General features: G+C 43.2%; 1 protein-coding gene across 1 annotated transcript in view; it reads left to right on the forward strand.

Moving 5' to 3' along the window:
* The first annotated feature begins 12,364 nt into the window (after positions 1 to 12,364).
* The window catches only part of EXT1 (exostosin glycosyltransferase 1), a 280,625-nt gene continuing 268,349 nt past the window's right edge, over positions 12,365 to 24,640 (forward strand). Inside the window, exon 1 of the mRNA XM_075582398.1 lies at positions 12,365 to 14,239. Within this exon, the coding sequence (XP_075438513.1) occupies positions 13,290 to 14,239 (950 nt within the window). The 5' untranslated portion in view covers positions 12,365 to 13,289. The remainder of the gene's footprint in view (positions 14,240 to 24,640) is intronic.

Below are 24,640 nucleotides of genomic sequence, written 5' to 3' on the forward strand. Positions count from 1 at the left end.
TATAACATAAAACAGAAACAAAAACCTAACTCCTTTTCAGAGTTCTGACTAACACAGCTTAATACCTAACTAACAGTGGGGGGAAACTAAGCTCTTTCCCCACTTTAGACACTTTACCTGCAGCTTCCATTTGCAGTATCTCACAGGGCTGTCTGTGTGTGTGCCTTCAGATCAGCACAGCAGCAGCACAGGAAGCTGTCTGTGCTGCCTTTTAACCTTGAAGCTCATTAATTAGGGCTCAGGTGAGAATAAAGGGAACACACCCTGGAATGTGCTGGGTCCTATGTACCTCCTCTCAAACACCTTTTGCTTCAATATATCACAATATATATATATATATATATATATACAGTGTTCGACAATTAATTATAAATACACGCCCGTGGCGAGGGCATTTAGGCCGCGGGCGAGTAGTTCTGCAGCTCTAGGAATTCCCCATGCAATTTTCCCTGCTCGCACTATGTGAGCCCATTTTATTTGGCTCCTTCTTGCAGGTACTGCAATGGCCGCGCGGCGTCAGATGCCGCGCTGCCATGCCAACATGATGCTCGTGACGTCATGACGTCACGCAGCGTCAAGGAGCTGAGGCGCACGAACCGAGCCACCATTGGAGCCTGGCAGTAAAAAACAGAGAAAATACTGTGCGCTACTATCTAACCCAGAATATGGAATATAAATAAAGTGCAGTGACTAAACCACATAGATAAGTGAACAAGAAATAAATCACAATAACCACAGTGAGGGTGTATATAAGAAGAAATTATATCACATAACCGTGTATTGGTAGAGGCGTCTGCTGCTATAAACACAGGGGGTGGCTCAGCACCCCCCACACGCTAAGAAATGGAAACAAAAGAAACAGCGCACAACGCCAAATAGTGAAGCAAGTATTGCTATATATTAGTAATTACAGGGTAATAAATCTGCGTACATCAAAACAGTGGAATAGGTGCATTTAGTGTGTTTTACACAAGTTACCACTCAGCAACTGTTGTCAGAAGAGTCTGGAGCTTGCTTCTCTCAGCGGGGGCGCTACGTTGGTTCAGGAGCAGAATTAATGTCCAAAACCCCTCATCCAGCAGTACATCGCTCCCAAGGGGATTTCCCTTTACAGCAACCAGGCTCCGTTGCAGGTATTGGTGCTTGGTGGGACCGCTCGCGCTTCCAAGCCATCTGGTGCAGCTCGTGTAGCTCAGCGAGCAGATCCACTGTGCGGGGGTGAGACCTCAGCTCTGCAAGGGTACACTCGGCGTGCCACGTTGTCGCTCCGTCGCGGGATACTGCGTGATGACGTCACAGTCTCCGCAGCAGCGAGGGAACCGGCAGGGAGGCAGTCAAAGTCTCTCAAAGTCTCTCAGAGTCTCTCATAAGCCCAAAATTACCACCGGGAGTGATACTAGCAGGGTGAAGCCAATGGAGGCAATGTCAATATTAAAGCACTAATTATTCCCTGAAGAAGTAGTTTATGCTACGAAACATGTTGGATGATTTTTATCTAGTGCTTTAATATTGCCATTGCCTCCATTGGCTTCACCCTGCTAGTATCACTCCCGGTGGTAATTTTGGGCTTATGAGAGACTCTGAGAGACTTTGAGAGACTTTGGCTGCCATGCTATGACCTATATACTGCTGTCAGTAATAATACCTACTAATGCAATACCACTCATTCACCAACAATGAGGCATATAATATATTGGTAACCATAGATGGACACCAAATGCTGAGTATACTTGCAGGTCACCATGATGTTATAAACATGTGAGTCCTCAAAAAGGGTCCTGTAGTGGCATAAGTTGCAAAAGATAGATGTACAGCAGAGATCCACAGTAAAGTATAGGGGGTCCCTGGGGAGTGCAAACACAACCCCGACATACGTTTCGCACCCTTTGCTTCGTCCGGGGGATTAGTATAATGGCGTCCAATGAGGGTTTAAAAGGACGCAGACAAATTACGTAATCCAATAACATTGCGAGCAACAGAAGAAAAACACAACTGAGGAATAAGGTCCAATAAGAATTAGATGATGCGTCAGTAAGTAGAGTGATTATCCCTGCGTTGTATATCATACATGCTGTTAGGGGGCTGGCTATTGCCTCTCGGATCTTACAAGCAGACCCGTGATTGGTCCCAGTGAACCGTTCAGCCAATCAGAAGTACAGAGACATTCTTCTATATCCAGATCTCGCGAGTACACAGACGGTGGCTATAAACTTCAGCAAGGCAACAGTAAAGACCACCACACGATGCTGAAGATGGGCATCTACCGCTGACGTCACATCATGGAGGGCTGTGATTGGTTACCACTCCACCTTGTGGCCAATCGATAGAAAAAGAAGAATAAATTAGCATGTGTAAACAGAAATATGGCAGCAAGGAATTTTGCAGAGAGCTTAACTGCACAAATAAAAAGCCAATCTAACCACTTATAAATTAAATAGTAAATTAATTAGTTCAATTGACGGAACACACAGGAGCCAAGACATTTTATGTATGTGAGGTAAATTAAATAAATAACACCAAGAATATATAAATGATAAACAATAACAAATATATATAATATATTGATGTAAAGTGGTATAGATAAAAAGTACTCTCAGCTCCAAAAATAGCATTAATGTGAATATTCAGAGCATAGCAAAGAAACCCCAAATAATGTCCATATGTATGATCCTGAATAGTATATTGTGAACTTTCATCGGTAGCATCAAACAGGTAAAGAACCAATAATGGATATTATCACGATGTGATGAAGGATAAGGAAAATACTGGAGGGGAAAGATGGACACTTGTAGGAGAACTGGTGAGGAAAGTGAAGCCGTGAATAAACAGTACCTCTGCTTCCCCGACCCACTGTGTCGTTCTCAGTCCTCACTTCTGCATCCCCTATAGTCCAGAGGTATAATGATAAATACTTGACTCCTTTGATTGTGGCCGTGGAGATCCCGAGTGCTGGAGCCGAAGTGGTGACAAGGCTGTGTTTATAGTGGCGTCGTGCTTGCTGATCCGCGCTGAGGCGCGCTTAGTATATAATCTGAGACCCATTATTTATTATTGTGCCATTCTGAGTGAAAGCTTCCGCACGCTCGCGTGCTCACGCGTGCGGAACCTCGCTCAGCTTTCCGCGACAGCAAATCTGTGTTTCAGCGCTTGCTGGAGAGGAGGAGCGGTCACGTAACCGCACAGCCATCCAATCAGAGAGCAGCTCAGAAATTAGCTTAGACCCGAGAGTGGCCATTGTTCCCTCCGCTCCCCGTTCCCTCCGCGGTCACGCTAATTCATTTTTTTTTAAAAGGGCGCCGCGCACCAAATCGGGAGGAGGGAGGTGTCCCCCTTCTGTCCCGATCCCCGTGGCTGCCTGCCCAGGGCGGGAGATAGAGGGGGGGGGGGAAGCGGGTGAACAGTGTGTCTCCCCTCTGCACCGGTTCCCGTGGCTGCCTGCCCGGCGCGGGAGATAGAGGGGGGAGGAAGTGAGTGAACAGTGTCCCCCCCCTCTGCACCGGTTCCCGTGGCTGCCTGCCTGCCGGGGGTGGGAGATAGAGGGGGGGGGGAAGCAGGTGAACAGTGTCCCCCCCCTCTGAACCGGTTCCCGTGGCTGCCTTACTGCCCGGGGCGGGTGGAGGGGGGGTTGGGGGAGCGGGTGAAGCGAGCGGAGCAGTGGTGTGAGCGGGGTGGTGTGCGGTCGGCCCCTGGGGCGGGCGATGGAGGCGAGGAGCCGGCCGCTCTTCTCTCTTCCCCTCCCAATTTGTGTGTGTGTGAAAGAGAGAGTGAGTGTGTGTGTGTGTGTGTATAGGAGAGTGTGTGTGTATGGGAAAGAAAGTGTGTGTGTATGTGTGTGTGCTGTGAGTGTATGCAGTGAGTGTATGCAGGGAGTGTGTGCAGTGTGCTGTGAGAGTGTGCTGTGAGAGTGTGCTGTGTGCTGTGTGTGTGTGCAGTATATGCAGTGTATATATATGATATAATTTATTTGTTTACAATATATTGTAAACAAATATATATATATATATATATATATATATATATATATATATATATATATATATATAGCCATTATATCCATGGATGTAGGGGATATATATTAAATGAGATATATATATTTTATATATATATATGATATATCTATATATATATCTATCCTATATATCCTCCCGACCCGCCGCCGCCCCACAAGCCCCGCCTACCAGAGCACACGCTCTGTCTGAGGGGCAAGAACATGAAAAGCAGCCGCTTGGTAAGCGAGAGGTGAGCATCAGCGCTGGAGAGCACGGCTAGTCTCCACTATAAACACAGCCTAAGGCTTCAGTCCATCCGGGAAAGCTCTCCTGTCTGGTGCTCGATCTCCCGCTACACGTGGAGGTGCCCATCTTCCGTCGGCGTTCTCCCGTGATGCATCACGTGTATCCCAGGTACCTGCACTACGGATGTGCGTCACTCCAATCGCCAAACAATAGAGGTAAGTGAAAAAATTGGTAGAACAGCAGAATCAAAAAAATAATCACCGATCAACTCACCAGGTAGGAAAAAAATAAAAAAAAGTTTATTGATTACATATTTATATATATATTATACTTAGTTAAGTTATGGTGGGTAAAAAAAGTGACAAAACTCTCCACAGCAAAGCATATAGCAAATGGAAATATTACTGTATGCTCATTTGCATTCTTAGACAGGTCTGCAACCCCGCCTTTCACCATTTCCACTGCAGCAAGGGATTCTGGGAAATGACATGCAAATGAGCACACAGTGCCACCTTTTGCTTCAAAACCATTCAACATGGTTCCCTTATAGGCTTAAGCTTGCAGCATGGTCACAGCTTTGAGCACAGCCAGGGTTAAGATGCATAGCCAGTAAACCCACTCACAGACAGACTGTTTCACCATAACTTAACTAAGTATGGTAAACCCCATCCTCATTGCTTCATTTTTGCATAGCCGGTATAACCAACCCCACACTGATGAGACCCATCAAGGTCGAAACAGCTGTCTGTGGGTGGGTTTACTGGCTATGCATCTTAACCCAGGCTGTGCTCAAAGCTGTGACCATGCAGAAAGCTTAAGACTATAGGGAACCATATTAAAAATGGTTTTGAAGCTAAAGGTGGCACTGTGTGCTCATTTGCATGTCATTTCCCAGAATCCCTTGCTGCAGTGGAAGTGCTGTGTGCTGGGTGATAATGGTGAAAGGCGGGGTTGCAGACCTGTCTAAGACATGCAAATAAGCATACAGTAATATTTCCATTTGCTATATATATATATATATATATATATATATATATATATATATATATATATATATATATATATATATATTTTTTTTTAAATCTAAATTGCTATGTAACAGTATCATTTGATACAATGGGATTTAATTGTTCATGGGAATTTATATTGTACCAAAATGAAGTTAATAAAATAACCCTATTTTATCAACATTTATAAAGCACAGACCGCATCAAGTTAAACATTATTCTTATATGAATAAGTATGGCAAGTGCTATTTTGCCTGTGTGGAAAAAATAAATCACATAACATTGGTTTAAGTATCCCACAGATACATGGGTTCAGAGAAAGAGACATTCTTTATGATTTGTGGTCATAGCAAATGCCTGTTCAATGACCCCATAGAATGACATTATTTGCAGAAAAGGCCCAGTGACGCTGTTGCCTCAAGGTAAATCTTATGTTCCACCAATAAAGAATCTGAGTAGTCAGGCCTGAAGGGCGTGTGTTAAATCAAAAAATAAGTCCTGTTGAGTTTAGCTAGCCAAAAGGTACATCCGTCTCTTAAAAAAGAAATAGAAAGTAAATCCTTCACTAGATGTTTACCGAACTCAACCTTAAATTCTAATCCTAATTATATTTTATCTTCATTTTTTTTTCCAATTATGACTGGGGCAGAGATTACGTGCTCTCAATGCTTTGCTTTGTGTCTTTGCAGTTGTCTGTGTATAGTATCTATGCCGCAGCAGATTTTTGCACTGTATGCCAATGCTCATGTTATTAAATACTGCATAATTGCATATACAAACACAGAAAAACACAATTGTTATAGGGACATTATCAGTGGGCCGTAAACAAGAGGGAAGTTTAGAAATGTAGAGTTATGATCCGCAAGTGGTTTAATATAATTCAGAAACACTGCTGAGGGAGACTGTTAGATCCACATAATGTTCGATAATGTGAAATACAGCTATTTCTGATGGTGTGAAATGAATGATCTGAAATATAGACGAAATGTGCAAGGGGAACATGCTAATGGCAGGGATTGCATTTCCACAACTTAAGTTCTACCAAGTTCTTTTATAATGAACATCCAGTTTATTGTATCCAGTTTCACGTGTTATGTTTGCTATTAGTTTATATAATCTTCACACGTTATTGCACACAATATGCAGATTATGAAGTGCTCAAATACCTATAATATCGGCAAAGGCATAGTAATAATACTAAAACAACGCAAAAGGCACATGCATTAAATAAAACGTGTATTTATCAGCTAAGACAACACAGAAGACAGGTTGTTAGCTGATAAAATCAATCTATGTACCCATATAACCTGACATTGAGACTAAAACAACCTGAGGCTTAGCCTGGGGTACTCTCTGAGGACATATTGTGAGGTTTAGTTTAGCCAGTGGGAAACCCATTCACTGCCAGAAAGGACAACTATACATCGCCGGCAGTAAATGGGGTTACCTCTGGCTTCCTGTTAACCTCACTTGTACTATGTACTCATACACTCCCCATTTCCCATCTAAAATGCCTTTTCCAGACTAAAGCAAGGCAACAAAAAAAATCTACAAACACCTGCCGCTGGTTCGTGGCATCCAAGTCCTTGTGACAACCTGCCACTGACAGTGATAACGCTGGGCATTTAGATATCCAAGAAGCCGTGCCTGGGAGGTGAGGCTCCCGTCAGACCCGGGGCACTGTTCCTGGTGCTGATATGCTCCTGCATCAGAGTGGACACGGTAGATGCCGTGCCCACTGGAACTATTTCAGAGTTTTGCACCCAAGATATGGTAGACGCGTCCCCTGCTTGATATAACCACCAAAGTTTCTTTTCTCTACAGCTTCACTTCCCCTCAATACATTATCTTTGTTTTGTAGTATGTTATTTTCTGTCTGTATTTTAGCCTTTGCACGTCTGGTTAGCCTAAAGCGTGTCAATTAGATAGCATCATATTAGTTGTCTGGTAAAAGTGGTTTATAGAAAGAGGCTACCAAATAGTGAGGTTTCTAGTACATGAGGAACATACTTTACAAATACATGTGAAATCTGGAAAAAATACAAATAACATGTACACTACAATTATGAAAGGGATCAAATATCTGTTCGACAGGCAGCCAAAATCCTATTACTGTTAAGTTGTATGATGCATTAAATGAAAAGAAATCGCAAACTTAATAAAATATGTTTTAAAAAAAATGAATGGGCAACACATATGAACAGTGGTCCTGGAATCGCCTGGTGAATAAAGAATAACTAGTTATCAAGAAATGCGGTGAAGAATGACATTTGTCCTTGCTTAAAATACAAGAAAGAGAAGGGGACATTGAGGTAATTATTCATAGGCTGTAGTTATGGATGTGATTTCAATAATTGAACCACGGGACGAAACGCGTTGGTGCGTTTGTTTTTTTCATTTTCTGTGAGCGGAAGCTGATGAATTAAATACCTTTTATTTTTACTCTGGAGTTGCCATCTATTTTTTGTTGCTGTGCTCCTTTGCTCTACATTGTTTGCTGTTACCTCTACTCCACAGGACTGCACGCGCAGACGGAACAATGCAAAATTGGATCCTTTCCGGATACCCCCAGGGACAGGTAACGGGCCTTAGCCCTCATATGTTTACCTCTTGTCCTGTTATAGGGGATGTTTTATGCTTAGGAGGGGTTTATATACAAAGACCACTGGTTGTGGTAGTCTCTGGGACACCACTTGGTCATGTTGTCCTCCTGCATATACTTATGGACACTAAAGTTTCATGGATGGATGCAGTGTACTAATGGTTGTTTTAAGGACATTATGAATAATTCTATTGGCAGTGTGCACACACTTATATTTGAGCACCATTTTTTATCCATAACTGTTCATCCTCTTAAAGGGGCAATCCCTTCTAGGACCAAAGTGAACTAATTCCAATTACATGTTTAAGGGGTTTCATCTGGGTGATTGATACCTTTTTTTTTTTACCAAACCTGACACCTATATGTATTTTTTTATTTATTTAACGTTATATTTGGGAAGGGTTTGATATCAGGGTGTGATCAGCAAGTGCTTGTACAGACAGAGTTCCCCCTCCCCACCTCTCCTGGCTCCATGATAAGGACAGGGTGGGGAAAAGGGTAAAGAAAACACTTGCTTGACAAACACTTCCTCATTCAGAGGCCCTGAAGAAATTCAACTGTCCGACGATGTGGGATTGCACCTTTTAGGCCCAGATCCACAAAAGGGTGCTAAGCTTTAACACACCATTACTCCCATTCACATGAAAGGGAGTAAAGGCGTTCTAAAAGTTAGCACCCTTTTGTGGATCTGGGCCTTAATGAACAGTTTGTGGTATATGGACCATTAGTAAATACATTTAAAAGATGAATGTGTTGCCTTTTATCTAACAATTGTGCCGTGTTAAAAAAGGATGCTGAGAGACAACATAGTAGGTGCTCTCTTATCAGATAAGTGGTATCTCTTCACAAATTCTAACAAAAAAGCTGTATAGTGGATATAATAAAAATAAGCCTGAGAAGTCCATTGTGTGAGAGAAACCTGTCTGGAACAGCCCAGAGAACGGTGCTCAGCTAGACCATCAAAGTGCTCATTAAGATGAGAGCATTGTTAGGACAAAATTATCAGGTATGTAGTGCTCCACATTGAAAAGGTCAAATTATTGGCATCTAGAGAGTAATTTGCAGGTATTGGTTAACTGTAGTGGTCACATTATATTGGATTGGTATGGAGAAGGTAGACTAACAATTTTGCTGTCAAAACCAGCGAAAAAGAAAGAGACTCTCTTACCCCCCAATGTTGTAGAGGTCATCAATCCTTTGCAGGCTCCTTCAGCACTGAGAGGGTTACAATGAAAGACTAGGGCGGCAGGAATAAATGTCCTTCGTGAAATGTCAATGGGAGGCTGATGGTATAAGACAATTAGAAAAAGCAGCCTTAAAGATGGCGAAGCACAGTTTTTCTCTGTATACACACTGCTTCTGTGTTCTATTTTCATTCTAGACACTAAACAAGTGAGGGTGAGTAACAAAGTGATGAAAACCCTGCACTGTATTGTGTATGACAAATAAAAATACCACTTGTGGGGACATTTACATGTCTCAGACTAGTCTGCAATACAGACTTTTCCTTTTCTCTTAGCATACAATGCTTCCACTGCAACCAGGTATTCTGGGAAATGACATGCAAATGAGCAGTGTGTCACTTTTTCGTTCCCATACTATGTTATCTTCTGGTAATTTTGTGTGTTTGAAAATATTTCTGGAGCAAAGCTGTACATTTTCTTTATTACTGTTTCAATTCATGATGTTAAGGGGGACTGTGCCATCAATGTGCAAATCATGTGGGGTTACTGTAGAGGTATATATGTAATTTTCAGGATAATGACACCATGTATAGTTTAGTATTAGGTTTACCACGGATTTTTCGTGTATGGTTTCCCAAAAGATAAAATCCTGTTATCAAACAATCATTGCAGCAGGGAATTTCAGATAATTACAGCAGAAATCTTTTTGTTTGTATTATTGATTGGTTAAATGTTCAAATTAGCCATAAAGGGAGAGTGATCTACTGCCAGGGACCAGTATTAACCAAACTCTCTTAACTCAACAAATAATGTTCATATTACAAATGAATCTTAGGACTTTTGTTCATATTCAGTATAACCTGTGGCTAGTTGGGCGGGATGAAGGCAACATCAAAGCTGCAGTTCAAGCAGCCGTTTTTTTAAATATATTTTTTTCCCCATTCAATATGTGCATCAATACAATCTGCACACTGACAAGTGATTGGCTAAGCTGCAGATCGATCCGTTCTCCTGTAATCCACTGTAATAGATAGCTTGCTCAGGGCTATTTCGGTTCTTGCACAGCATTTTGGGAAATGTAGTTCCTAGAATATGATTGACTGGGCAGTTACTAGATTCAATTGGTGCACTGCTAGAGAGAGGGCGGGGCTCAGGAGCCAGAGCCTATCAGAAGGGGAAGGGGGCTGTCACTTTGGAAATGCTTCTTACATTAGAAACATTACAAATGTTTTTAAAACAAAAATATTTTTAAATGCTACAAGTATTTTCACATAGTACAGAACTGATTTATTTAAAAAAAACACACGTAGGATATCGCTTGAACTGCTGCTTTAACTTCTTGGAAAGGCAGTGTCTTCTCATTAGGACTTTCATTTATGTGAGGAGCGAACCAGCAGGAGGCGCTGCAGCCTCTGCTTCCCCTGTAGGGCCCTGGGAACCAGCACAGATGGTGCTGCATGCTCGGTGTACACAGCACATGTGATCAACAGGAATACAATACCACAGCTATTCACATCAAAGATCAACCTTCATTCTTGGTCCACTTAAACTTGACGGTTTCCCTATATATCTAATGTGAATTTACACTAACTGCACGACTACAGAACCATCTCGCAGTGAATAGAGATGTGGAAAACATTAGCCCAGTTGCGAACCACGAGAATATTTTCCCCTAATTCCAGCCGGGGCAAAGAGTCTCGACGGTAAGTTAACGTGCACTGCAATTTCCCGTCCTCTTCTGAGTGCCGAAGGGGCCCCGCTGGCCCTCACGATCACGGAGCGGTACCTGATGATGGAATGAGTCCGCCTCCTCCTGTTCCACTTAGTGACACATCGCTATTCGAACACGATCTCCCTTAGAAAAACGTGCAGGGTTATTATTTAATTATAAAATATTTTACCAGGAAGTTTAATCCATTGAGAGTTACCTCTCGTTTTCATGTTTGTCCTGGGCACAAGGTTATGATGACAATACACGGTTACATTAACTGAACATGGTTATACATTATATTTAAATACATTGCATCAACACATTTAAAGATATGTTATAAGGCATATGTAACAGTTACAGACTAGATTAAAATGCGAGACCGCTTTAGTTTTGAAAAAACTTAGTCCGGTGGCGGCTTTGAGAGTCTCGGGTAGATTGTTCCAGTTGTGAGGTGCAAGGTAAGCAAAGGCGGAGCGGCCGCATGACATAGTAGCTACATCCAAACGGCACCCAGGGGGTTAATATGCACATTTGGGAAATCTGAAATCGCTAGATTCGCTTGCTGAAACTCCACACACATCGTTATGCTCACTGACGCGCAATATTCTTAGCAACTTTACATGCTTTCAGAAGCATCGAGACATTATTAGCCCACTGAGGCTCGGCAAAAGTTTTGCAAAGAATCCAAATGGGAAAATAAACAAACGCTAAAACATTGCACGATTGCATTTTGGATACTTTCGGATATCTCTAGTAATGCAATGATGAAACCATTGTTGCCAAAATGCCTGTAGAATGTTGCAGCCAGATTTGGCAGTGACTTCATAAATTAGATTGTAAGCTCTTCGGGGCAAGGACTCCTTTTCCTAAATGTCACTTTTATGTCTGAAACATTTCTTCCAATGTGTTATTTATATGATTATATCACGTGTATTACTGCTGTGAAGCGCTATGTACATTAAAGATGTGCTATATAAAGATATACATACATAAAGACAGGTATATACAACAATTATTGCACTCTACAAAAACAAGGGCAATGGTCTTAACTGTGAAGTATTCATTTTTAGGAGTTGGACTGCATTAACTATTTCCCTGTCATGGTGGCAGGCCTCAGACATCTCATGGATCCTTGAACCTAAAGACTTAAGACAAAGTCAGTGAGATCAGCAGCTTCCTTTTGTTTGTGGCAGAGCCCATTTGCAGAAACAGGACAATGGACTTGCAATCGGTTTAATGCACGGCCTCATGTGAATATCCAATGTCTTACCGAAGGCACAGAGCTCCGGTAATATACGATGCGAATCCAATTCATTCCCACATTTTCATTTTACTGCTACATTGTTTTTTTTATACTAATCGATGACATGTCAGTACAAGCGGCCACAACCCTCCCTGCAAGAAAGCAGCGGCTGTGACTGATGCTGGAGCCAAACATGTGTAATGTAAGTCCTCTGCTTCCTCTATGCATTGCTCATATAAACTTAAGGCTCCAGCCGCACACATCTCAAGGTGTTCAATGCAATCACACTGCATCCTCTCTGTGGATGGGAGTGGAAGGCTGGCAGATTGAAGGCCGGGTTCTGGATGGGTGCAGCGGAAGCACCTCCCACCCCGGACGTGACGTACGCCCAATAGGAGAGCAGGATGCGTGGATAGATGAGGTCAGAAGCTGTCGTGTAGGGAATGGAATGTGTTAGAGTAGCGATCGGAACCGGGTTAACGTTCTGAAATCGAACACTGCAAATCTCCAACGTTCTGTTAGTGGAACCCCGCGGCTTCTCTCTCCCTGGTCACAGGTCTGACGTGGGAGCTCGTTCCATCTTTATTCCCCCCCCCCTGCACGGGGATCCATCTACAGCTCGACATCAACACAAGAGTCTGGGAGAAGAAGGTGCTGCTGCTGCTGCAGAGGGGAATGAAGAGAAATGCAGGGATTTGTAAGGTTACGCTGCTCACACAGAAACATGTAATGCTGCTCTGAACCGGTGTTGGATCTGCTCGGTCCAGTCGCCTTGGATTTAATTTTTTTTTAATGCACAGAACCACGTCTACCGAATGCTCCCTGTCTTCTTGTTCGGTTTCGTCCCTTTTAAAGTTGATGAAGTGTGTTAGTTGCACGGCACCGATGAGGGCTACACACACTACAAGCAGCAGCCCGGTCTCGGTCAGCATCTGATTTGCCTGGTGTCTGGAACAAGATCATTGCAGACTCCTGGGGGAAAAATCCTCATCAACTTTCCCCTTTTTTTTAAATAGTTTTTATATATTTTTTTTAAATTTCCCGTATCCATTCCCCCTCCTTGTCCCCTGACCCCCGCACCCTCCCAAAGATGAAAGATAGAAGGGGAGAAAGTTAGAGGAAATCGCCCACATGCGCTGGATCAGCCCGAGGCTTGGGGAAAGGAGCAAGAAGAAGAAGAAGGTGGCAGAAGAGAGTTTGCAATCTTCTCCGGCAGGAAGATGGCGGAGTGGAGCTGAAAGTGTGGATTGGGGAAACTTGGGGGCATTTCGTGTTCATATACGATCATCTTAACCCAGATCGGACACATGCAGGCCAAAAAACGCTACTTCATCCTGCTCTCTGCCGGCACTTGTCTCGCCCTGCTCTTCTACTTGGGAGGCTTGCAGTTTAGGAACCGAAGCAAACGGGGCGATCGCAGTGGAAATGGCTTGCAGCGGAGTCCCGCTCACCCCTGGCCACCTTTCCCGGACTCCCTGCTTCCCTTCATCCAGTGGGATCAGCAGGAGAGCCCGGACCCCAGCGGCCAGCAGCTGTCCCCCCGGCAGAAGCGAGACGCCAACTCCAGCGCGTACAAGGGCAAGCGCTGCCGCATGGACTCCTGCTTTGACTTCGCCCTGTGCAAGAGGAACGGGTTCAAGGTCTACGCGTACCCGCAGCAGAAAGGGGACAAGATCTCCGAAAGTTACCAGCACATCCTGTCGGCCATCGAGAGCTCCCGGTTTTCCACCTCTGACCCGAGCCAGGCTTGCCTGTTTGTCCTGAGCCTGGACACCATGGACCGGGACCAGCTGTCCCCTCAGTATGTGCACAACCTCAAGTCGAAAATCCAGAACCTGCACCTGTGGAACAATGGCAGAAACCATGTAATTTTTAATTTATACTCCGGCACCTGGCCCGATTACACTGAAGATGTGGGCTTTGACATAGGCCAGGCCATGCTGGCCAAGGCCAGCATCAGCACGGAAAACTTCCGCCCCAACTTTGATGTCTCCATCCCACTGTTTTCTAAGGATCATCCCAGGACAGGGGGGGAGAAGGGATTCCTGCGGTTTAACACTATCCCCCCTATTAGGAAGTACATGCTGGTATTCAAGGGGAAAAGGTACCTGACAGGTATTGGGTCCGACACCAGGAATGCCTTATATCACGTCCATAATGGGGAGGATGTTGTCCTCTTGACCACTTGCAAGCATGGTAAAGATTGGCAGAAGCACAAGGACGCTCGTTGTGACAAAGACAACACAGAATATGAAAAGTAAGTGGTTGGATCCTCTTCTAGGTCTTTGGTTATGTTGCCTTTTATTTTCTTTTGTACAGATGCACTGATCAGCTGTCAGGTACAGTATACTGTCCTATTCCTTCAGGTTTAACCAAAGACCTGCATTGATTTCAGCATGTGTATACATTTCAATTGATTTAGTGATTTGACACTACAGGAAGCCTGGCTGTTGGAGAGCTTTTTTTTTGAAGTGGATATTGATATGAGCCCTGAAAGACCAGCTAATTTGTAGAAGGCGTGTTTGTCACCAGGGGCAAAGTTTGACCTTTTTGCTGTGAGTATCTTCCAACTGGTGGTGGTGGCATGTGGTATACCGGTAACCATGTACAGGTACATACATGTAACCATTGGCTGGAAGAGTGGAGGTGTTTGCATTCCAGATGATTTTGGATCACTTGACTTCACACTAAAGCAATCTGCAACTCGCATTACAATGCAACCTTTTCTTTTCTAAGCAGCTATTGGCTGCAAAGCTGCTCGTGCTGACCAAGAAATGGGTATGTTGATGCCATCAGATTCAACCTCTCCGGCCTGTTGATGACCCCTCCCCCCCCCCACCGAAGTGGAATAACTTGCATGTCTTACATTCTTCAACCCACCATAAAAAAAAATGATTGTTGCAAAACTAAGTTACATCTATCCTGTTCAATATAGGGAGATGTGGGATAATCCAAATGTGTAAAGGTTACCCCGCTTCTGACTATTTTGAATAGGGGCAACTCGGTGCTATTGCTTACCTCCTCCAGTAAGTTTTTATCACCTTGGAGAGCACAGGCTCTACATTACTGGAGCACTCCAAAATAATCATCAGGTACTATCAGTAACCATTCCCAGTGCCCTACCTAGGCTAGAGATCGCCTTCTTGTAATGCGGTGGGTATGGCAGCAGCATACATATGTCTTTATTTTCCCAAGAAGATGAATGGTGTACACATTTTTGGGAATTAAATGTCTGCTCAACTGTATCAAGTTGGAAATAAACAGACTCCCTTTTACACAATGCATCATGTTCATTTTCAGGTAGGGTTAACTCCCCTCCCTGCAAAAGACACAGTACACACAATACCGATTTTTAAGTCATCTGCTTCTCACTTGTCTTTCATATCACAGCCACTGCGGTGTCTGGGCTGTTGAGAAAAGGTCAGTGTAACATTTGGCCTTCAGAATGTCTTTGCGATTATTATTTGCAGACTCGCAATGGAGATGCGTCTATGTTCATACTTTTCCTATTTGTTAATTCCTACAACTACAGATGCACATACAAACTCTTGATTATTCTCTCCCCTCCCCCCTACACATCGGGTTATAAATCAGTTTTGCTAGGCTTGCATTTTAGGCATGTAAAAAAATGCAAACACCATGACACGCATCCTAATTCTGTTGTAATAATGCTTTTTATGATCCTCCAGGCTTTGAGCACAAAACTGATCTATATTTTAGTCCACAAGGATATTGACTTATCAATTGTGCAATTTACGGTGTGTTCAGTTATCGTCATAAAAACTCTAGACTATCCTGAGTCAATTATTTATTTTAATTGATCAAGCACATTAGTTGAGCTGGTAATGGAGACATTAAACATAAATTAAATCTTCCTTTTGGAAGCCAGCACCGGGTATAGGTAATTGTGCTGTTTCCTTTGATGCTGGAACAAATACCCTTATGAGTTTAACATTCTTCTGTGGATCCACAGATGGCTGTTCATGACTTGATTGCATGGACTTTAGCACACTAGTGTGTGAAGTTGTGTAATCAACATATGCCTTAAGAGGTTACTGAATAGCTTTGATCAAGTGAAAAGCCTTTTTTTTTTTTTCCCTTTTGCAGCATGAGTTGTTAAAGTATAAATATAATGGTGAGCTGAGAACACCTTTTGGAATTTTTTACCATGCGTCACACCACGCATGTATATACATATATATTTCTTGGTGATCTCCAGCACTTGAAAACCGTGTGTTGTGCTGTTTAATGTTTTACTTTTAGGAGTATGCAGTTATGATTATTTGTCTTACTATGTCAAAACAATTTTTGCATATTGACGAGAACATGTTTGCTAATAAGAGATTTAATTAGGCTGTTCTTGGATGCTTGTAGATTGCAACTCTTGAGTTGTACTTTGGAGTTTTGTACATTGCAGCATTGCATTGGGATTAGCGCTTACAGGGAGCTACAATTCTCTGAACAGTGTCTGGTGTAAATCGTGCTAATGCCCTTTCTTCAGCACAGAACATAGAAGATAAAGTGCATGGTACATGGGCTGAAGAACTTGCATTCTAATTTTGGTACATGAAAGCGTGGTTAGGAGAAAATCTAATCTTTAAAGGGGTTCAACAGAAATGACTGCAATGGTTGTTTTAAAAATGACACTCTAACAGTGAAGCAGTTAAAATTGTACATTTAATCGTAATTAAAACCAACGTTTCCATGCCATATTGCGAAAGGTCCCCAGGGTTGGCTGGCTCTGAATCCATCTGACAAAGGATGGAAGAATTGTTGCTGTAACGCACAGCTGTGGCATCAGTCGAGAATACCCAAAGGGAGACAGTGGGATGTTGAAAGATCAGTTCCTGTAACATGCACCAGGTATCTGTGCAGAGGTGCATATTAACTACTTTGATGTATAAAAAGCCTGAACGCCTTGCATCACCAGCAGCATTCAAAGGATGCAACAACCAGCATGATATCCGTGGTTCAGGTTAGAAATCAAGTGCAGTTTTCCCAACACATTTTTGTTTATAATGGTCTGACTAGATGTAGCTCTAACATATAATCATGCCTATTCGATGCAAAGGCAACCCACTGCAATATTCCATTCTTGCCTTTTAAAACACTCTCTGGAGTTGCTGCAGAATGGAAGCACTCAGATTTAACACTCATGCTGCTATTCTTAACATATGTTTTCGAGTTTATATGTTCGGTAACTTGTAAAATACAGCCCCAAAAGCTTTAACTATAAAAAAGCACCAGCAATAATGGCTCATGTTTACTTAGCAGTTCAGGTGCTATATGGTCTCCTTAATAGGACCTTATTAAATATGAGCCAGTCCTGCTTTTACTAGGGTTGCCGTTATTTATAGACATTTGTAGTCTGTGTATAAATGTAGATGTTTCATCTTAGAGATCCGTTAGTACTTGATTTGCAATCGTCAAAACTGGAGGGCATGAATTCAAGCTAAAGCTGTAAGAGCAGAGCTGCAATAAAGTGAAAGACTCATATGCAACACTTCATTTTAAGTGTGTGTGTGTGTGTGTGTGTGTGTGTGTGTGTGTGTGTTTTCCTCCTTTTAAGATGCATTTTAAAAGTTTTGCAAGTTATAACAGGGTTTGCATTAATGATTACTTGGAGTCTATTTTAACTCTCGTACGTAACCGATGAAATAGAAAAAGTAAGCCAGGCTGGGCTCATCCAGTACATTACTTTTGAAAGGATTAACATTTTACCAGGGCCCATAAGGAATTATTTCATTTTGGAGTGTATGTAATTGTACTTTTTTGACTTGTTCTCCACGTTCTGGTTGTGTGAGGGCGAGTAGTCATGTGTGGAGAGTTTTGTACAATGGCCACGTTTTCAGGAAACGGATGAACCCGTCATTACTTTTGGTGTAATTCAGATGAAGCCCCGGAGTTGTCGACCTCCTTCAGAACCTTCGTTAACATTTTTCAAATTGGATGCCTTTGTGGCACCCTCCACATGTATTCTGAATGTGGAATCCCACCATATTTCTGTAATTAAATACCACTGCTGTGGAATTTTTAACCAACAGCTGTTTACAACATATGAAATGTGTAACATTACAGTAAAACATGTAATTTACACACAGCAAAAATAGACATGGATATTTATTGCGATGTATAAGACAGTGTGCCAGGATGCTGACTTTTCGGTGTGAAGCCCAGAGGAAGGCCTGGCTAAAGACCCAAACTACGGTATTCTGGTACACTATTTTACGACACAATAAATACATGCAAGTTTATTCTTGCTGAGTCGGTTTGCGTTTTGTTCAGTTGTGGTGTGTTTGTGTGTTTAACAAAGCACCTGCTTTGTACCATCTTACAATATTCCTCATTATTTGTAATGAATCAGGGTTTCACTAAGTCTTTGATTTTTCTTCTATTGGATGTAGAGAGCTTTTTAAATTAAAATAATGTGGAAAAACCTAAATGATTTGTTCGTGAAATGACAAATGACCCCTACTACCAATTTTTTTCTCAACCCATGGTAACCTCTCACAGGAGATACGTTGAAAACCACGGTGTTGGCACAGATGGTGGTCCTAAAACATTTGGGGTCTTGCAATCCCAGTTTAGTTTATTACTTGTTGAGATTATGCATATGGCAAAAAAGCATTTTAAGCTTTCAGACCAACCAGAAAATATACGAAAAGGAGAATCCTAAATATACACTGGAACATCACATTCAAGGGAAAGGCTTCTGTCTAAAACAGGCCTGCCCAACTCGTAAAGTGAGAAGGGCCGGACTGCTCCAAGGAAAAAAAATTTGGGCCGCACGGGTTAAATCATCATCATCATCATCATCATCATCATCATCTCTCCTCCAGCACCTCTCCATCATCATCATCCTCATCTATCTCTCATAACCCCATCTCTCCCCCTCACCCACACAATACCACCCTCCACATCAAAAACACAATACCCCCTCCACATCCCCCCAGCCCATTCCATGTCAGCAGCCCCCCCCCCAAGTCAGCATCCCCCCATGTCTCTCTTCCCTCAATATAACACTCTCTCCCCCTCCCCTAAATCACACTCTCTCCCACTCCTCTCAATGACACTCTCCCCCTCCCCTCAATATGACACACTCTCCCCCTCCCCTCAATATGACACTCTCTCCCCCTCCACTCAATATGACACTCTCTCCCCCTCCCCTCAATATGACACTCTCTCCCCCTCCCCTCAATATGACACTCTCCCCCTCCCCTCAATATGACACTCTCTCACCCTCCCCAAAATATGACACACTCTCCCCCTCCCCTAAATCACACCCTTTCCCCCTCCTCTCAATATGACTCTCTCCCCCTCCCCTCAATATGACACTGTCCCCCTCCCCTCAATATGACACTCTCTCCCCCTCCCCAAAATATGACACACTCTCCCCCTCCCCTAAATCACACCCTTTCCCCCTCCTCTCAATATGACTCTCTCCCCCTCCCCTCAATATGACACTCTCCCCCTCCCCTCAATATGACACACTCTCCCCCTCCCCTCAATATGACTCTCTCTCCCTCCCCTCAATATGACACTCTCTCTCTCCCTCCCCTCAATATGACACTCTCTCCCTCCCCTCAATATGACACACTCCCCCTCCCCCCTCAATATGACACTCTCTCCCCCTCCCCTCAATATGACACACTCTCCCCCTCCCCTCAATATGACACACTCTCCCCCTCCCCTCAATATGACACTCTCTCCCTCCCTTCAATATGACACTCTCTCCCCCTCCTCTCAATATAACACTCTCCCCCTCCCCTCAATATAACACTCTCTCCCCCTCCCCTCAATATGACAGTCTCTCTCTCCTCAATATGACACTCTCTCTCTCTCCCTCTCTTCAATATGACACTCTCCCCCTCCCCTAAATGACACTCTCTCCCCCTCCTCTCAATGACACTCTTTCCCCCTCTCCTCAATATGACACTCTCTCCCCCCCTGCAACTCACATCATACACCCCCTGCACCTCACATCACTTCCCCCCCTGCACCTCACATGTCAGCAACCCCCCCTCACATGCCAGCAGCCCACCCACCCCTCACATGCCAGCAGCCCACCCACCCCTCACATGCCAGCAGCCCACCCACCCCTCACATGCCAGCAGCCCCCCCTCACATGTCAGCAGCCCACCCCCCCACATGTCAGCAGCCCACCCCCTCACATGTCAGCAGCCCACCCCCCTCACATGTAAGCAGCCCACCCCCCTCACATGTCAGCACCCCCCCTTCACATGTCAGCAGCCCCCCCTTCACATGTCAGCAGCCCCCCCCCTCACATGTCAGCAGCCCACCCCCCACCTCTGCACCAGCCCGTTTTTCACACCCACCCCCCACCAGCCCGTTTTACACACACACACACACACACCTCTACCTCTTTTAGATCAGCACATCCTCTCCCCGGAACTAAGCCCCGCCCCCAGCATGTTCTGACCTCCCCGGCATCCTGCATCCTCCTCATGCTGCTTCTGCCCCCGCGCACTGCAAAACCGGGGCGGGGAGGGGGGGGCAGTGGAGGAGGGGAGGAGGGGAGGGGAGGGGGGCGGTGGAGGAGGGGAGGGGAGGGGAGGGGGGCGGTGGAGGAGGGGAGGGGGATGAATCGCCGCCGATTTTTGAAACTTTGAAAAAAAAAAAAAAAAAACATTTTTAATTTAATTAATTAACTGGCGCCTGGCCGGAGTCACCGCGGGCCACACAGAGAGGCCAGGGGGGCCGCATGCGGCCCGCGGGCCGTATGTTGTGCAGCCCTGGTCTAAAACAACTTGCAATTCTACAATGTATTTTCATATAAGTATCTTCTGGGGAGGAGGTGTCCTATATGTAATGCAATATTCCCGCTTCATTGACCCCAGCAAGACCTTGCTACAAAATGTTTCCCTTTTAAGATGCTTGACTGCAAAAAAATGGGAAATCACCAACCAGGAGATCTTCTTCTCATGTCTCAGCCACCCCCTGTCAGCCTGTTCTATTGTCGTGCGTGAACGCCTGTGCACAATTGCAGTGGAGACCTAGCACAACAAAGACAATACAGAGCAACAATGCTTCATTTACATCATTTTTCTAAGCCCCAAAAAACCCTAAGCATAATACAGTTTAATGTAAGCCTAACATTTTTTGTTGTTGTGAGAGAGATCATACTTTTGATTGGCTAACTTTATTATTATTATTATTATTATTATTATTATTATTATTCAGACCCCATTTAACGAAGGCACTTTAGAAACTTGCACAGTGAATTTGTTTGTAGATGTCGCACCGTTTGTCGGGGGGGGGGGGGGATATAACTGTCTCCGACAAACCATTACCCAAAGGCGTGTGTCCATACTGAGGCGTAGGGAGGTCAGCGCTCTATGTAAGACCACCCACAGAGCCAGTGTCTGAAATGGGATTAACTTTTCTTTTTTTAACAAATAGTATTCTATTCTGAATACTGGTATCTGAGCAGCTACCATTGCAAGCATGTCTTGACCATGAATCGATGCATTCCTTCGTGCGTACATGTACGTCTTATATAAATATGCATACACCTATTGGAAGGCCGGGCATGTTTTTTTATGTTTTTTTGTGCGGCCTTAACTGAAATGGAATATTTTGAAGTATTTTAAGATCTATTTTGTAGTCCTTTTATTAAATGGCTGAATTGTCTTTTTATATAATTTTATTATTGCAATTCTGGTAGAAAACTAGTAGGATTCTTTCTAGCGTTACAAGGCACAGCTGGGTCTAGTGCCATGTGAGATTTCACACTTTAAGAGGGGAAAAAATAAAATAATGTTTTTCAAGATGACGCTTTTGGCAGTAAAAGGGTAAAATACATCTTGCCACACAGTCTTTCTGTTGGCGTTGTTCTCTGTTGGTACCTTGCTAATAAACGCCATACCTGCTGAAACTTCATTCTAGCAACATATGAGGTTACATGTGAAGGCTGCAAAATAGAGGGCGAACTGGAGCAAAAACATGACACCCGGTATAGCAAAGGGGGAAAACCCCAGATAAAAGCAATGTGTTTCTTATTTTTAATCATTATTTTTTTTCTTCTGCCGTTGCAGCCACGACACTGTGATGCATATTGCTCATGGAATGGCTTCTTGTGAGGAATTCATCACTGTGTATGAACCACATGTCATGATTGAGGCATAGAGCAATCGCAATGCTCCGTTTTGCCAAGCTTAAGCGGCTTTTCTCTCGGGTGTCATGCATGGAACACTTGTCATACAGTTATCCCATTGGCCTTCCAATGCAGTTTATTTTGAGCACTCCATGTGTGGGATCATCATCATCTTATTTTAATTTCAGACACTCACTTTATTTATTTTTAATAACAGGGTAAGCGACAAACTTGGTGCAGGAGGCTACTAGAATCTGAAGGACTCAGTTTCTTTTACTTCTAACACACATAGTCACCACTTGTGAGATGCCTCTTCTTATCACATAAGTTAGATGCTCTGACCCTATTTGTCTCGTTAAACAGTGTGTTCAAAAGCAAAAGAACAGGAAACTGAATAATTTTAGCAATTTAGGCACAGAAGACTGCATTTATTTGATATTTTTGGTTATTTATGCTGTAGCTCTTAATATTTCCCCCATGTGCAACCTCCAAAGATAGACATGTGTGGCATAACTATGGCGTAGTCTTCAAAAGCGGCAGCAAATATTACATAGTTACATAGTAGATGAGGTTGAAAAAAGACGTAGGTCCATCAAGTTCAACCTATGCTAAATTTAGACAACAGATGCTTTATCCTATATCTAGACTTACTTATTGATCCAGAGTAAGGCAAACAAAAAACCCCGGTGTCATATCATCCAATGATATCTCATAAGGGGAAAAATAAATTCCTAACTCCAAGAATTGGCAATCGGATTAATCCCTCGATCAACATCCTTCCCATGTATACTTATTTGGTATATCCCTGTATACCTTTATCTAAAAAGATGTCCAACTTTTTTTTTTTGTGAACAAATCTATTAATTGTTGAGCTTCTTCTGTTCATTTAGTGTATGATTAGTTCCAAAATAATGTGAGTGCTTGCAACAGAATGGGCTTTGCTTGTTGGATAAACATACTGGCCCGTGCATAATGTGGAGAACTGCGTGAAGCTTCACTTCCAGAATGGAGACTTCTTCAATCACTATTGGACGCGCCTTAAAAATAACTGGTCAACCTCCAATCGATAGGAAAATCTTCACAGTCACGGATTCATTGTTTGTTTTTATACTGTGGTTGATGAGGGTGTTGGGTAGGCATGTAACAAATCAAACCTGCCAGGCATTGTGATGTGCTGTAAATTTGGGCATTCAGCTTCTGTTTTTCATTAGAAGCAAGAGATCTGGAAGACCTAGATTTTGTATACATACTCTGTATCCTCATACAGTGTAACCGTTCCAAGCGGGTTAAAATCTCACACCTGGCCGGAGTCACCGCGGGCCACACAGAGAGGCCAGGGGGGCCGCATGCGGCCCGCGGGCCGTATGTTGTGCAGCCCTGGTCTAAAACAACTTGCAATTCTACAATGTATTTTCATATAAGTATCTTCTGGGGAGGAGGTGTCCTATATGTAATGCAATATTCCCGCTTCATTGACCCCAGCAAGACCTTGCTACAAAATGTTTCCCTTTTAAGATGCTTGACTGCAAAAAAATGGGAAATCACCAACCAGGAGATCTTCTTCTCATGTCTCAGCCACCCCCTGTCAGCCTGTTCTATTGTCGTGCGTGAACGCCTGTGCACAATTGCAGTGGAGACCTAGCACAACAAAGACAATACAGAGCAACAATGCTTCATTTACATCATTTTTCTAAGCCCCAAAAAACCCTAAGCATAATACAGTTTAATGTAAGCCTAACATTTTTTGTTGTTGTGAGAGAGATCATACTTTTGATTGGCTAACTTTATTATTATTATTATTATTATTATTATTATTCAGACCCCATTTAACGAAGGCACTTTAGAAACTTGCACAGTGAATTTGTTTGTAGATGTCGCACCGTTTGTCGGGGGGGGGGGGGGGATATAACTGTCTCCGACAAACCATTACCCAAAGGCGTGTGTCCATACTGAGGCGTAGGGAGGTCAGCGCTCTATGTAAGACCACCCACAGAGCCAGTGTCTGAAATGGGATTAACTTTTCTTTTTTTAACAAATAGTATTCTATTCTGAATACTGGTATCTGAGCAGCTACCATTGCAAGCATGTCTTGACCATGAATCGATGCATTCCTTCGTGCGTACATGTACGTCTTATATAAATATGCATACACCTATTGGAAGGCCGGGCATGTTTTTTTATGTTTTTTTGTGCGGCCTTAACTGAAATGGAATATTTTGAAGTATTTTAAGATCTATTTTGTAGTCCTTTTATTAAATGGCTGAATTGTCTTTTTGTATAATTTTATTATTGCAATTCTGGTAGAAAACTAGTAGGATTCTTTCTAGCGTTACAAGGCACAGCTGGGTCTAGTGCCATGTGAGATTTCACACTTTAAGAGGGGAAAAAATAAAATAATGTTTTTCAAGATGACGCTTTTGGCAGTAAAAGGGTAAAATACATCTTGCCACACAGTCTTTCTGTTGGCGTTGTTCTCTGTTGGTACCTTGCTAATAAACGCCATACCTGCTGAAACTTCATTCTAGCAACATATGAGGTTACATG

This window comes from Ascaphus truei, chromosome 2 (assembly GCF_040206685.1).
Source record: "Ascaphus truei isolate aAscTru1 chromosome 2, aAscTru1.hap1, whole genome shotgun sequence".
Taxonomy (NCBI): Eukaryota; Metazoa; Chordata; class Amphibia; order Anura; family Ascaphidae; genus Ascaphus; species Ascaphus truei.